Source organism: Ammodytes marinus (assembly GCF_949987685.1).
Source record: "Ammodytes marinus genome assembly, chromosome: 10".
Lineage (NCBI taxonomy): Eukaryota > Metazoa > Chordata > Actinopteri > Uranoscopiformes > Ammodytidae > Ammodytes > Ammodytes marinus.
In genome coordinates, this window is record NC_137214.1 from 5,109,328 (window position 1) to 5,125,033 (window position 15,706).

The window sequence follows — 15,706 nt, forward strand, 5'->3', positions numbered from 1 at the left end:
GCCAATTCCTTTATTTTTGCTGTAGACTGGAAACATTTGGGTTTTACACCAAAAGATGAATATGAGACAATAGCTCAACATTTCAGCTTTAATTTCCAGGTATTCACATCTGGATCCGATACACAACTGAGAAGATATCATTATTTGTAAAGGAACACCACATTTTTAGGCGAGCAGAAGTATTGGAACAGATAGACTTTAAATAAATTAAAGTGAATAAATGTAATATTTTGTTGCAAAACCTTTGCTTGCAATAACCGTATCAAGCCTGTTTCTTGTGATTGACATCACAAAACGTTTGCATTCTTCTTTTGTGATGCTTTTCCAGGCTTTCAACGCAGCCTCATTCAGTTGTTGTTTGTGTTAGGGGGTAACTCTCTTAAGTCTCCTCTTTAGCAGGTAAAATTAATGCGCTATAGCGTTTAAGTCTGGAGATTGACTTGGCCAGTCTAAAACCTTCCACTTCTTGCCCCTGATTAACTCCTTCGTTGTGTTTTGGGTCATTATCTTGCTGCATGATGGAGGATCTTCCAATCAGTTTGGTTGCATCTTTCCTTAAATTGTCAGACAAAATGTTTCTGTAAACTTCTGAGTTAATTTTGCTGTTGCCATCATGTGTTACATCATCAATGAAGAATAATGAGCCCGTCCCAGAAGAAGCCATGCAAGCCCAAGCCATGAAATTGCCTCCACCGTGTTTCACAGATGAGCCTGTATGTTTGGGATCATGAGTAGATCCTTTCTTTCTCCAAACTTTAGCCTTTCCATCACTTTGGTAAAGGTTCATATTGACAACAACACAGTAACACATGATAGCAACAGCAAAATGAACTTAGAAGTCTACAGAAACATTCGGTCTGCCAATTTAAAGAAAGGTGCAACCAAACTGATTGGAAGATGCTCCATCATGCAGCAAGATAATGACCCAAAAAAACTGCAAAAACAACAAAGGAGTTCATCAAGGGCAAGAAATGGAAGGTTTTAGACTGGCCAAGTCAATCTCCAGACTTAAACACTATAGAGCATGCATTTTACCTGCTAAAGAGGAGACCGAAGGGAGTAAACCCCCAAAACAAACAGCAACTGAATGAGGCTGCGGTGAAAGCCTGGAAAAGCATCACAAAAGAAGAGTACAAACGTTTTGTGATGTCAATGGGTCACAGGCTTGATGCAGTTATTGCAAGCAAAGTATTTGCGACAAAATATTACGGTTTATTCACTTTAATTTATTTAAAGTCTATCTGTTCCAATACTTTTGCTTGCCTAAAAATGTGGTGTTCCTTTTCAAATAATGATATCTTCTCAGTTGAGTATCAGATCCAGATGTGAATACCTGGAAATGAAAGCTGACATGTTGAGCTATTGTCTCATATTCATCTTTTGGTGTAAAACCCAAATGTTTCCAGTCTACAGCAAAAATAAAGGAATTGGCCTCACTGTTCCGATACTTATGGAGGGGACTGTATATATCTTAACATTCATTGATTGTGAAAGTGTTCACGTACCTGCTCATGTAGTGAAAATGCTTTTAAAAGTTGCATGTACAAACTCTTTCTGTTCCTAATGCTTTAATATGATTCATTCATCATATAAAGTGTACAGTGTGTCCCAGTGAGACAGATGGCCTGATTACTCTAGTACTGTTAAACACACTCTAGACAAAAGAGTGTCTTCTAATTGAGGCCCATCTCTTCATCACTGTGCCCTTCTCATTTTATTATCAAGGTTTTGTAGGAACACACTTGGTGTGTGACAAACACCACTAAAACAGCTTGCATTAAAACAATTGACCCCATTCTCACTCTCTGGAGAGGACCAACTATTAAAATGGGGCTACACTAATAATATTCTGATATATGATGTGAAACAGAAAGAGAATATAGATGAACAACAGCTTGTGTCCTATTTAAAGGCATAAGATATATAGAAAGAGGGTCAATTCAACTCTGCAGTTTCAAATGAAAGAAAGAGTAAAGTAAGATACAATTTAAAAAACTGACCCAGAAACATTAAAGCTTCATAGTCACTCTGTGCCACTCGTCATCAGAAGTAACCTCTGCCATTTAGAACAGAAGGGGGAAAAGGAAGCATCTTTACAACTTCCAGGAGAATGCAGTAAATTGTGCTTTTATGGGTAATGTGCCCATTAAAGAGTAAAAAGGCAATCGGAGACGTCAAGACAAATGACAGCTTTTGAGTGCCATCTGCAATCTCTAGCTTCACAAACTCAATTATTCATAATGCATTTATGAAGTCCGCTGAGACTGCGCTGTCATTCCTGTTCAAACTAACTGGGGGGGAAAAGCAACATAAAGGGACAGGGGGCTCTGTGAGATGACAATGGGCCCAACAAGAGGGAGCTAACTGTGGTTAGCCTGCCACCTGCTGGCTCACAGTCAGAACAACAGTTACTAATGGAGCAGGGAAACTATCTATGGGGGAAACGCATGTAGAAAACACACTGGCCCTCCGTTCCGAATCGCATACTCTTTCTTTATTCTATTCTACATACTACATCCGACGATAAAAATAATCTAGTTAGGATGCAGTAAGCATACTATTGGGACATACTTTTATTTACTTATTTCATCATAACATTGCGCCTTGATCTTACATATTTATTTCATCATAACATTGCGCCTTGAACTTGCCTCTTGCTTTTGTATCCGGCGCATCCCTGTTTGTTTTCATATGGAGGCTCCGTTGATGTGACGTCATTTCAGGTTCGCACTGGATTGTGGGTCAGAATCGCCTAAATAGGATGCTGTTTTCAACACTAAAAATCTTGGCCGGATGTAGTAGACATCCGGGTCTTTCTAACCATCCTAAATCTGGCCACAAGAATCGGGACATCCTAAATCTTTTTTCTACCATACTCAATAGTAGAAAGTATGCGATTTGGAACGCAGGGTGGATTCAGAACTATTCAGACAATAAGAAAGAACATGACAAAAGAGAAACCTCTGAACAGAGAAGCTTTTATTTTCTCAAAGAGAGAGAATCCTCCATATCAATATGATAGAACATGTTCGATTCTTTAGAATCTAATGAAATCATAAACACCACAGTCTGCAGTACTTCACACTAGTCATTACAGATGTTAAAGGAATAGTTCAACATTTACCACGTTACGTTGCGCTCTATCTTTTTACACTTTATGTCATTTTAGAATCAAATACATACTGGACATAAAACAGGTGAGTGCCGGTCACGTGTATTTAGTTCTAAAAATGACAAAATGTGTAAAAATACAGAACGCAACATAACGTGGTAAATAAACCGCGGCCCAACAAGCACTCCCCTTGACTACCAGTGTTTGAGCTAAGCTAACCTGGATGAGCGATCCATGTCCAATTTTATAAATCAAAATGCACACGCAGTTACAGGAACTGTTTCTGTCGCCTTTTCTTGAGCCGGAGAGAAAAGCTTAAAGTTAGAAATGTTGAACTATTCCTTTAAGTGTAAAATAATACTTATAATCTAAGTGACTGCAGTAGTGGCCCACCGGTCTTCACTGGCGGCTCAATGAGCAGACTCAGAGTGGCTGAGGGTTAACCAGGATTACGTTCTCACCGCGGATGAAGAGCTGGTTGACGTGGCGTGTGTGGACCTTGCCGTACTTCTGGCCGGAGTCTTTCTTGCGCGCGGCCCCGGCCTTGTGTTTGTCTTGTGTGGTTGGGACATTGTGGGACAGCTTGGTCTCTGTCCTGCTAGTACACACAGTGGACACGTCTTTGGGGTCAGAGGGGGTCTGTGGCCTGCCGCCTGTCTCCTGGACTTGGTGCTCCTTCGCTGGGTCTTCAACTGCCGAGCTCTCCTGGAGCTTCAGCTTCTCAAAGAGCTTGGACAGACAGAGTTCAGTTCACGTTAGTATTTGTGGTTTAAACATGGAGTCAGCAGTTTGTTTGTCAAAATCTGTGAATATCTCCTCGCGATCCGCTACCTGTGTGAGTGCTGTAAATAGCAGTAGAGGATCTTGAGGAGATATTCACCGATTATGACGGGCGGCAGTGGCGAAGTGCCTAGGGAGGTAGTCCTCTGGAGTGCAGGGTCGGAGGTTCGATCCCCCGCCTACCCGCCACATGTCCAATTGTCCCTGGGCAAGACACTGAACCCCAATTTTGCTCCCGATGGTTCAGAGAGAGCCTTGCATGGCAGCTACTGCCATCTGTGTATGAATGTGGTAAGAAAACTTGAACGTTGACCTTGTTTGCAGGCTAAATAAGTTTAGCAGTGGAAACATTTCAAGGTACTAAAGGTTAATACTACTAGAAAAAACATTCTATTTAAGTTTCCGATTCCTTCCAAACTGAACCGTGCTGCTCAGTGGAAACACAGCATGTGATCTTATATAGAATGTAAAAACTAGAACCTACCCGTGAAATGGTGAGGGCTTTTTCATGGTAGAGAGCCTCTCCCAGCAGAGGATCTCTGTATGTCTCATCTACATCTACCATGGCCTAAGAAAGAGAAAGAAATGGTGAAAAGGCCAACATCAAATCTAAATCCGACATGGAATTCATTGTTGCATTTCACTATCACAGTCAGCAAACGAGAGCTGTAAAAGTGAGAACTCATTTCGTTAGCATCATAGCATAATTCCCTAAATCATATGTACTCTACTTTTACTCTACATCTACTTACCCTACTCTATAACCCTTAAAATATGACTTAGGCAGTTATGCTATTAGGCTAACGAAAAGTAGATGTAGAGTAGAGTAGATGTAGAATAGAGTAGAGATGTAGAATAAAAGTAGAGTAGAGAAAATATGGTTTAGGCAAATATGCTATGAGGCTAACGAATATGAGAAAAGAAGAGAGGGAGAGAGAGAGGTCTCACCATGTTCCAGAACTTATCGAAGGCCACCACAAAGCCAGAGCACACGCCCCTCAGGCCCTTGAAGGTGCGGATGTGAACCTTGACCCTGATCCTCTCCTGCACACAGCGGTACAGCTCCCCCAAAGGACTGCCACCACACACTGAACCACACACACAGGACAGACAGGGAACAGGTCACACTACAACTCTATGGGCTAAATAAGCTATTCAAAAGACATCATCGTGTGAAAATTAAAATGGAATGTGACACAATTTACTTCATAGTTATAGACAAGTACTTACGAAAAGAGTGAGGGGATTTATAGGTTAGTGTTCAGTTGCATGTTTTTGTTGCAGGTTTTTTCACTTTTTGCACATTATTTTGTCTCGTTATAATGGTTGTTTGGCATCTAAAACCTTTGGTGATGGATTTATTAAGGGGGGTACAAACAGAAATGGAAGGTGCATAATATGTAGGCCATGTGTATTTTAAAGACTAGCCTATTTATTTGATCATTTTCCTTTTTATTTATTTAACAGTGTATCAATTCCCTAGCATAACTACAAGTTGTGTTAGTGACAGACGATACTTGTTGAGGCGAGAATTATTTTTTAGTTTCATGCAAGTATTCAACTACTTGCTAAGTTTATTGATGATATTAAGTTAAACACGTTACCCTATTCACCTGCACTGTCTCTCCTGTGAACCTTGTTGAAATTACAATATAAAGTTGGTTACAAAAACAAAGCAATAGTTGTGCTGTGTGAACCGGTGTGAACCTACGGGGCATCCTCGTCAGGACATTTTTCTGCGGCTTGTGCCCTCTCCTCCTGGGCGTGCTGCCACTGCTCTCCCCGGCCTCTGGGTCCGCTACAGGGTTGTTGACCATGAGCTTCTTCAGCCTCTCGATGCGCTCCGGGTCAGCGACCCCTTTCATCGCCTTCTGCCGCTTCTTCTCCACATTCTCCGGCTTGGCTCTCCCGCGGCCGCCCTTCAGAAAGCTCTCGTACGCGGCTACATTGTTGAAGCATTTGACGTTGGGGAAAGGAAGAGGTACAGTCGGCGAGTACAACGCCAAGAGAGGGTCAAACTTCTCCGAGCAGACGTCTATTTGATCTGTGCCTTCGTCCCCGGGTCCTGTCTCACGCTCCGGGTCTGACTGCGAAGTTTTACTGTCTGCTTTTATACTTTTTCTTTCCCTCTCCTCCATGTTTGAAACAACCGTAGATGATGAGCACACATGAAGTGAGGAATCATGGGAAAGTTGTTGATGTCGTCGGGTGCGCTGTCTCACTCCGCACCTATTTCAAGGTACAGTGAATAAAAAAATAAAAAATTGTAGCCTAATAATCATATAGCCTAGTATAGGCCCACACGTTAAACATCCTTACAAACATGTAACCTACAGGTTACACACTGTCATATTGTACATAGGCCTTGATTTATTATAACAATATAATTATATTCATATTTTTGTTACACTTGCACTTTATAGGCTATGTTGTCACTGTTATGTTCATGGCTGCTTTTTTGTATAGTAGCCCATCTTTGACATTATATTTACTCTAAGTTCACCTTGTATATTTCCTTATTTTATTCCTGTATTATTTTAATTCTGAGTGGACCTGACTCCTGTCCATTACGTTTAATTGCATTGTTGACCCTAGCGTGGTCAACCTCCTTTTGACGAATACAAAATTAAAGAAAGAAACTTTCTAGACTACAGTAGAGACTGTTAAATGGACTACAAGTTCCGTCATGCGCGTTTAGGTTTATGAGTTCTTCCTACATAGACGATCTTTGGTTGCACTCCCTCTTTTTACCACGAGATGGTGCTAAAAGGCAGATGATGTGTGGTAGCTTCTATGTTGTTTTGCTTGCTATATTATCCCACTTTATTATCCCATCATGCCTCACATAAATAAGTTGATACATGATAGCGATTTATTTTTCTTTATGTAAAAACTGAATTGAGAACGTTGAGCTATTTAGTGTTAATTTAATTGTTTATTATTTGCAGGCTTGTGCTCCCCGGAACCTGTGTTCGTAGTGTCTGCGGTTCTACTACGACACATTTCTTTGACGGGCTGTACACAAACCAGCGCATGTGAGCCTGTGAGCTGACAACAAGATATCCAATAAAAACATGTCTTTCATACATTAAGGTTAATAACTGTACTAAACCTGTTGTGTAACTATCGTAATAACTGGACATCAGCGCTGGCAGTAAACGTACATCGTTTACATGGTTATTGTAAGTGCTGAGGACAAACACCATATGATATCCAAGTGTAAGTAATTCATTCATTCTAATTACTATATCTTATTTTACCCTAATTATTACAGAATGAGCCATGTCATCCTTGGCTTTGGGCTCAAAATAAAGTGGGTGTGCTCCTGTTTTGCTTATTGATATTACCATTACCTTCGTCCTGAAATGATGCTGCTTACTTAAGTATTTAAAAGTCTGAAATCCATGAACCTGAATGTAAGGCTTAAACATTTCTCAAATACTTTACAATTGGTTGTATTATGAATGTAATGTTAGGCCTATAAAGTTGCTTTACATTTGCTCTTGCTTGTAAATGGGTTTTTGGAAAAACTGTGAACTGATCACACACTCTTACAAAACAAACAGATCCATAGAATTTCATCTTTAATGTACATAGATTCATTTACTTTCAGGGACATTTTTTGTCAGTATAAATGTGAAATAGCAGGTCTTAGTTTCATTCACAATGGTCCTAAAATATATAATAGCATTTGAATTGTTTATTAAAAACCCTGTTATTTAATGTTGGTTTCAGGAGCCTCCTCATGCTGATTGGAAAGACCTGCAGATTGGTAGAACGTGTCAGGTCCTGTCTAGTCAAACCCTGGGCCCGTCTCTCTACCGGTCACAGTCACAACATGGCCAAGAGCAAGTTTGAGTACGTGCGCAACTTTGAGACAGACGACACCTGTCTACGGAACTGCTACATCGTGGTGCGACTGGACGGACGCAACTTCCACAAGTCAGTTTGTTTACCAACGCATTGAATTTATTATTCTCTAATTAAAGAATGGAATGTTCACTGCAAAATATTGAACCACTCCTTTTACAAAGGTCTTACATTTTGATTGAAATACTTGGAGAGGGTTCTCATTATGTGACGAATAAGCACTTTTGGATTTTGTTATTAAAAGTATACACTTCACAAAGCTATTGTTACAGTTTACCAATGTGAGTATATGAATGTACGTTTATAATATATTTTTTTTAATTAAAAGCACCTTAAAAACATAGGAATAATACATTATATCCTTCCTACTTAAGCCAGTATGGCCTTGACGTTTGCTTTACATTTCACTTTTAAGTGGCATTGAAAAGGTATAAGAAAGTCTTAAATGTAACTTGGAGGGGTTAAGTTACTTTATGAGTCAATGGTTACATTGAAATTTGTCTTTTCGCATATCCCCCTCTCAAGTTACAACACATCGGAGGGGGTCAGAGCGCATGGTCAGCCGTAGTACAGCGCCCCTGGAGCAGTTTGGGGTTAAGTGTCTTGTTGAAGGACACAATGGTAGAGATGGTGGGCACCGTAGATTGTAATAGCAGCCACTACTAGTTTTACTACTAACACCCTCCTGTCCGGTGCCGGGGATTGAACCAGCGACCTCACGGTTACTGGTCGGCCCCCCTTTCCTCTCTAGGCCATCCCACACTGTTTAACATTGGTTTTGTGCGTTTTTTGTTCCAGGTTTGCTGAGAGTCACAAGTTCACCAAGCCCAACGATGACAGAGCTCTGGGCCTGATGAGTCGCAGCGCGCGCTCTGTCATGGAGGAGCTGGAGGACATTGTCATCTCTTACGGGCAGAGTGACGAGTTCAGCTTTGTGTTCAAGAGGACGTCTACTTGGTTTAAGAGGAGGGCCAGGTACTGTGGATACATTTCCGCATGTTTTTCTTACAAATATTTTTATTATGAAGCATAATTTTCAAAATATCAGTGCATTTTTCTTTTATAAATAAAATAAAAAAACAAAAAGGAGTTAAGCCTTTATCCGCAACAAATGTTAATACACAGCCCTAGGCTCTGCGACCAGGCTTGTTTTCATGCTACAGTGGGCGCTCCCTTTGTTTACATGCCTTTTGTTTACATAGCAGTTTACAGAGCCTAGGCTGTGTGTATTAACACCAGATGTTTTTTTAGTGCACTCAAAGTAGGGACAGGAAGCAGATTGTGAGGAGATGTATATTCACCGATTTGACAAAAAGTCATTTTGTCAACAAACTCCAGAATGGCTGACCTCACCTTTAATACCTTGGACATGAAACTAAAGATATCATTCCAGGAACCTTACATCTTTACAACAAAGATCATAACTGTGAAGTAAAATACCATCATGTGTGTTCCCCGCATGCTTTTAATATGTTTCTGCCTTTTGTCTGATTGTATCTCTCTCTGTCTCCCTCTCTCTCTCTCTCTTTGTCTCTCTCTCTCTCTTTGTCTCTCTCTCACTCTCTATCTCTCTCTCCGTCTCCCTCTCTCTGTCTGTCTGTCTGTCTGTCTGTCTGTCTGTCTGTCTGTCTCTCTCTCTCTCTCTCTCTCTCTCTCCGTATCTGTCTCTCTCTGTCTCTATCTCTCTCTCAGTAAGCTGATGACCCACGTGTCCTCCCAGTTCTCCTCTTCATACGTCTTCTATTGGAGGGAGTATTTTGGGGATCAGCCCCTCCTGTACCCCCCCAGCTTTGACGGTCGCGTGGTCCTCTATCCTACCAACCGCAACCTCCGAGACTACCTCAGCTGGAGACAGGCAGATTGTGAGTGCACACTGTGCTTGAATGTGTTACGTTTTATTTATATATTCATATATCTTTTATACTGTCCCTTCTATGATGAACTGAGTGTACCTTTTTTAAATGAACTGTTTACTCAAAACCCTGAAATATTTTGGAGTAATGATGATGATGTCAGGATGGAATGTTTGTTTACCTATGTTTATAAGTTGGCCTGTTTTGTGACTAAAGCCTGGATGAAACGTCAGGATGGTTTATATCGTTAATGTTATATTGTTTAGAATCAATTTTAGTTTTTTGGTCTGTCTGTGTTTTATAATGGTGTCTAATGCATGACACAATAATACAACATTTGAATCAAAACATGTATAGCTCACTATCACACAGACAGACTCTATACATGTGTTTGTGTGTCTCCCAGGTCACATCAATAACATGTACAACACAGTGTTCTGGACGTTAGTGCAGAGGGGCGGACTGACCACAGCCCAGGCAGAGGAGCGCTTAAAGGTGAGAGCCAAACACACAATCTGACATTCATTAATATGTGTTTCTGTTTTATACAAGTCAACTGTATGTTATATTAATATCACAAGGGGGAATGCCTCTTCTTTTTATTCTTCTTTTTACATCCCATCTCTATAAATGAAAACAGAATAAGAACAAGAGATGGTCTTTAAAAGAAGTTAAAGGTGCACTGTGCAGTTTCAGTGGAGGGGGATTTGTTCACATTTGCAGAGCTTGCAGTATATTTTCTCAACATGTAATTCGTAGTATTGAACTGTGGGCCCTGCCGCTGTAAACAACAACAACAACAGTGAAACAGTACATTTTAAGGAAGCTTTCTAAACAAATTTGAGTATGTGTCTCACTGGCCCATTACTTTGTGTGTATTCACATGGTCCACACATGTTTAACTTGTGGTATGTTCTCATGTAAACACTATACTGTATGTTGGACCACAGATGAGTTGATTTGAGTTCCCTCCCAATATTGGATCCAACAATCAAAAAGTGTCCATGATTACCAAACAATGCACAGGTAACTATATATAATACTACCAGCTAGTTGATATAAATCTTTCTGTAGAATATCAGTTGGCCCTCACTGACCCAGCTGATGTGTGGAAGTGACTTCACTCTCCGGTGGGCTGTGAAGGGGAAACTCTGATGACAGCTGACGAGTGGTGGAAAAGTGGATTCTCTGTGTGTGTGTGTGTGTGTGTGTGTGTGTGTGTGTGTGTGTGCGTGTGTGTGCGTGTGTGTGTGTGTGTGTGTGTGTGTGTGTGTGTGTGTGTGTGTGTGTGTGTGTGTGTGTGTGTGTGTGTGTGTGTGTGTGTGTGTGTGTGTGTGTGTGTGTGTGTGTGTGTGTGTGTGTGTGTGTGTGTGTGTGTGTGTGTGTGTGTGTGTGTGTGGATGTTTTGTGTGTACAACATGAGTAATGCACAGCCCATCAACCCTTTGTGCTTCCTGGCTCCTTTATCTGTTTCAAAACATTTCTTTAGGAAAGAACAAAAGAAAAAAAACTTTCGAACGGAAAAAGACAAAGATCAGTGTCCTCAAACCTCCTACGCAGACCTTTCAAATGGTCATGAAACCGTCTCATTTTCCCTCTGATTATCATCAATGACCTGTAACAGCAAACCAGACCATCAGTGAAAAGAATGCTATTTACTTTTTTTTACTTTGCTTTACTTTGCTTTACCATGGTCATGTTACCATTATTAATCTGACATAGTAAGTCACATATAAGGCAAGGCAAGGCAATTTTATTTATATAGCACATTGCATACACAGGGCCATTCAAGGTGCTTCACTGGCTAAAAATTAAAATACAGCAAGTATAGAATACACACAAAAAAATAAAATTAAAAACATGGATAGAAATACAACATTTAAATAAAAGAAATAAAACATTTGAACAAAAAAATTTAAATTACAGGTTAAAAGGGCAATAAATACATTACCTCATGGCCATGCATCCTGCCGTCTCTCTTTCTTTAGGCGATGCTGTGGTAAAAAACACTACTGCTTTGGTCAACAGAGGGCGCTACAATCAACAATAACTCTAAAGTTCCTAGTAGCCACTTAAAATGTCAATGGTTTTCATAATGTGTGTGACTGTGTTATGTCCCCCTCCAGGGAACGTTGGCTGCAGACAAACAGGAGATCCTCTTCTCTGAGTTTGACATCAACTACAACAATGAAGCGGCCCTCCACAAGAAAGGCACCACACTCATCTGGGAAAAGGTCAGCTGCTCAATACGTACAGTTCAAAGCTCACTTAATGATAATCCCTACACTGTTTGGTTTGTATCAAGGGCTTCTGTATCCTTCACCTCAGCCACTTCCACCCTCACCTGCCTTATCTAGCTGTACTCTAGTCAGTGATATCTTCCCTACATGTGTCCTGCCCCTGCTTGCCATGGGCTGCTTCCTGTATGCTTGATAAATCTCCAGGTGTAATGTTTGGGTTGGCTTTTACCTCAAAAATCACTTTTCTTGTGGCGCTTGAGGATATTTTTGAAGGAAGTCCACTTCTAGGCAGATGTTCAGTCACTCTTAAAGCTCTCCATTTGTAGATGATTTGCCTCATGGTGGGCCGATGGAGCTCAATTTTTTTTTTAATTGATTTATAGCTGTCCCCAGACAATTGTGCAGCATCACAACTCTATTCCTGAGATCCTCTGAGATTGTTTTCCCTTTTAGCATGTCTGACCTGTATGGGTTCAGTTTTTGTGGGCCTAAACTGACCTGGTTTGATCTCTGTTTTATCTAGTTCCGCCCAATTTCTTCCCTAAAGATCTCTCATTACATTGGTCCATTTCATCACTCAATTTGGCCCACCTGATTGTGTTAACCTGCTCCATTTAAGCAATTCAGGGTTCACAAACCTTTCCACATACAAAAGTTGGCATATCATTTGTTTTAACAATAGATTTCCGGAAAAGAAAAATGTTGAATTGATAAACAAACATCTGTTATTTCATATAAAAAAATACTGGTATTGATAAAAAATGAATTAATAATGGTTAAAATAAATAAAATTCCAAAAGGCTCAAGGGGTTCACAAACTTTCAAGCAGCACTGTATCATCTGGTGAGCCATGTATCGTGATGCGTACCGTGTCGTGAAGTTGTTTGCCCAATTCACAGCCCTGTTCTAATCCTTATCCTCTGTCTCTGTGTGCAGCGGGATGAGAGCGTCACCAAGCGCATGAAGCTTCCAGACGCAGAGGAGAAGGAGGTGGTGGTGACCCGCAGCAGGAGGAGGGTCCAGGCCCACCACGGGGACATCATAGGGGGGGAGTTCTGGGAGGAACACCCGGACATACTGGAGGAAGACGACTGCTAACAGAGAGACACACTGAACTCAAGTCACTATCAGTGGACAGATGACAGAACAGCTTCATATTGACTGACTGTGTAAAATAGCCTTGGAGCAGAGTGTCCACTGAAGCCTTTTGATGAGTGACTTTGTACCATGACTCTCTCTCAAAGGCGGAACAGTCTTATCACAGCGTTTCCTTTTAAAGTGAAGACATTTTCTACTTCAAGTGCATGATGGCGTGTGTCATGTTCAAAGGGAAGTAGATGAATTTCATAGTAATGTAGCCGTGGAGAGAGAGAGAGACACACACACACACACACACACACACACACACACACACACACACACACACACACACACACACAGTATTCTCGTAACGCCCCGGACATTCTCTCCTTGTGTAGTGCATGTGGCTGACTGTACTAAGGTTGCCTCTCCCAAAAATACATCCTCATTTGATATCATGAATGGCATTTGGAATACTACCATCACACGGTCGTACAGCCTTTTCTTTTTAAATCTCAACCACCTTTGTATGTAGTGGAGCACAGTTCCTAATGTTTTGAATTGTATTGATTCAGGAAGCTTATCAGATAAATGTTCACTATCACCTTCAGTTTATACTAGGGCTGTCAAATTAACGCGTTAATTTCGATTAATTAATCACGGAAAAATTAACGCGATTAAAAAAATTAACGCAGATTAATCGCACTTCTATAATGCCCTTTGACCCGGTGCAAAAGTGGTGCGTAGCTGCACCGAGCTGCACCTGAAGCAGACACAGCCCGCACGGGTGAAAGGGAGAAAAGTAAAGAGAGAAGCAGGGGGCCGAGGGCTCTATAGACGGTTTAATAAGCATGAAGGTAGGAAGACATCTTACTTTATTCTCCGCAGCCAGTGTCTGTGCATTATTGATTTAGTGGGTGCAACAATGTAGGCTAGGTTCAAAACAGTATCTCTCAATCTTTCTCCCCGTGTCTCAATTTTGTTTGCTAGCTGTCTTGTCGTCCGCGTAAACGTGTGTGTGTGTGTGTGTCTGTCTGTGTGCGTGCGTGTGTGTGTGTGTGTGTGCGTGTATGTCTCTCAATATTTTTGCCTATGAGTACTGCCTATGGCAGTGCAGAGCTGTCTGTTGTGGAGACAGAAGTTACGAGAGACGGAGAGAGAGAGTGAGAGAGAAACAAACTGTAGCAGGCTATACAGCTGTTTATAAACAGGTATAAAAGTGTCATAAAAGTATGCGATTAATTTAGATTAATTAATCACAGAGCCTGTAATTAATTAGATTAATTTTTTTAATCGCTTGACAGCCCTAGTTTGTACACATGAAGAGGGTGTGTCAGGTTTAAAGCTGTACTATGTAAATATACAATACATGTTTTATACATGTATCATTATTAAATGGCATTTTGTCCACAATAACCAAAAAAAAAATCCATTTTAATTGGACTGTGTCTAGACTAGACTTATTTTCTAACACTATATTGAGTCTCTACTGTCTGCCCTTTACATCAAAAACCCCAAAACTTGCTTTAGAAATCTCTTCAGCTAATTATTTAGACCCAAGCAGAGCAGTCAAATCAAGAGACCACACATTCCCTGTTGCATAGTTCTGTAGTGCAGCTTTAAATGAGTAAAGCAGGAAACCAATACCTTTGGCTGGGGGCCCTTGACTCTTTCAGCCAGGGCACCATTTAGAGATGTGAATGGATTGATCGAGCCCCGCACTGTCATCAGGTGCTAAGAATACCTCACACACACACACCCTCCAGTACACTCTATCCTCCTGACATGTGCTCCGTGGCATACTTATCATCACACTCATACATGGCCCGCTCACTATGAATGGCTGCTGCTGGGGAGGCTTGAAGTAGCAGAGAGAGGCATACTGTATTTTGTTACTGTATAGTAGGCGGGGGTCATAACTGTATTTTTGGTTTCCGTGACCTTGTTCACTTCATACAGCTCCTCTACTGTACTTTGTGTAACCCTGGATTCAACTCTTCTCTTAGCATTTGGGATTTTTCTTATTTAAAAAAAAATGTGCAGAACTTTGCATTGCAATCCAGTGAAGTAAGATATAAAACGACTGAAAAAAACAGTATTGATTGCATGAGTTCCTCTTTTCTGTATCACACATGGACCATTGCCATAACTCAACACATCCAGTGAGTGGACATATGGCCCTTTTAGTATAGAGAGCACAGAGCGTGTTGAGGCAAGTGGTGTGATGGTTATTTAAAGACAGCCATGTGTTTACGTGCAGGGCCTGAACTTAAGCCTGTTTTGGAAAAACATCATGGAAGTAGTCGACAACCTCAGTGTAATTGTGTGTATTCCCTCTCCTCAGTTCTGATTGGTTACATGGCCATTGAGACATAACCTGTGCTACAAGCCATCTGGTGTCAACATAGCTGCAAAAACACACCCTTTGGCAGTTGCAGTTAAATAAAATATATTATACACTAATAGCTCATTTCAATGGAGATATACATTGCTTTTTTTATGGTTCAATACATCAATAATAGCTAATGTACTCAGTACTGTAGGTAATTCAAACTAAAAAGGCTAAGGGTTGTGATAGCCAACAGGTATAATGCTGCACATGACCAATGTCACACATAAACGTAAATCCAGTTCTTATCAAGAGGGGTGCTATTAATACTCAAACAGGGGAGAAGAGTTGTGTGTGTGACACCATCAGCGGCTGTAGAAGATACCTGTGATATCTTATCTCCACTTTCACTCGGAGACAAAACGCAATATGTGGAGTCATT

The 15,706-nt window shown here is 40.9% G+C and overlaps 2 protein-coding genes across 2 annotated transcripts; one reads left to right on the forward strand and one right to left on the reverse strand.

Annotated features, from left to right (window-relative positions):
• Window positions 1-3,142: 3,142 nt before the first annotated feature.
• Window positions 3,143-6,030, reverse strand: lsm11 (LSM11, U7 small nuclear RNA associated; the record flags this gene model as incomplete). Its single annotated transcript, XM_080035988.1, has 4 exons — window positions 3,143-3,841; window positions 4,377-4,460; window positions 4,841-4,980; window positions 5,604-6,030. 4 exons carry the CDS (start codon window positions 6,028-6,030, stop codon window positions 3,536-3,538), a joined length of 957 nt encoding a protein of 318 aa, XP_079892114.1. The 3' UTR covers window positions 3,143-3,535.
• Window positions 6,031-6,918: 888 nt separating this feature from the next.
• thg1l (tRNA-histidine guanylyltransferase 1-like) lies at window positions 6,919-15,044 on the forward strand. Its single transcript, XM_080035393.1, has 7 exons — window positions 6,919-7,111; window positions 7,628-7,834; window positions 8,561-8,737; window positions 9,455-9,624; window positions 10,022-10,110; window positions 11,742-11,849; window positions 12,792-15,044. Exons 2-7 carry the CDS (start codon window positions 7,638-7,640, stop codon window positions 12,951-12,953), a joined length of 903 nt encoding a protein of 300 aa, XP_079891519.1. The 5' UTR covers window positions 6,919-7,111; window positions 7,628-7,637; the 3' UTR covers window positions 12,954-15,044.
• Window positions 15,045-15,706: the final 662 nt, after the last annotated feature.

Coding starts and splice junctions, on each gene's coding strand:
- thg1l (XM_080035393.1), top strand. CDS start 7,638: ATGCTGATTGGAAAGACCTGCAGATTGGTAGAACGTGTCAGGTCCTGT. Junction 7,835..8,560: donor GACGGACGCAACTTCCACAA/GTCAGTTTGTTT, acceptor TTTTTGTTCCAG/GTTTGCTGAGAGTCACAAGT. Junction 9,625..10,021: donor CAGCTGGAGACAGGCAGATT/GTGAGTGCACAC, acceptor TGTGTCTCCCAG/GTCACATCAATAACATGTAC.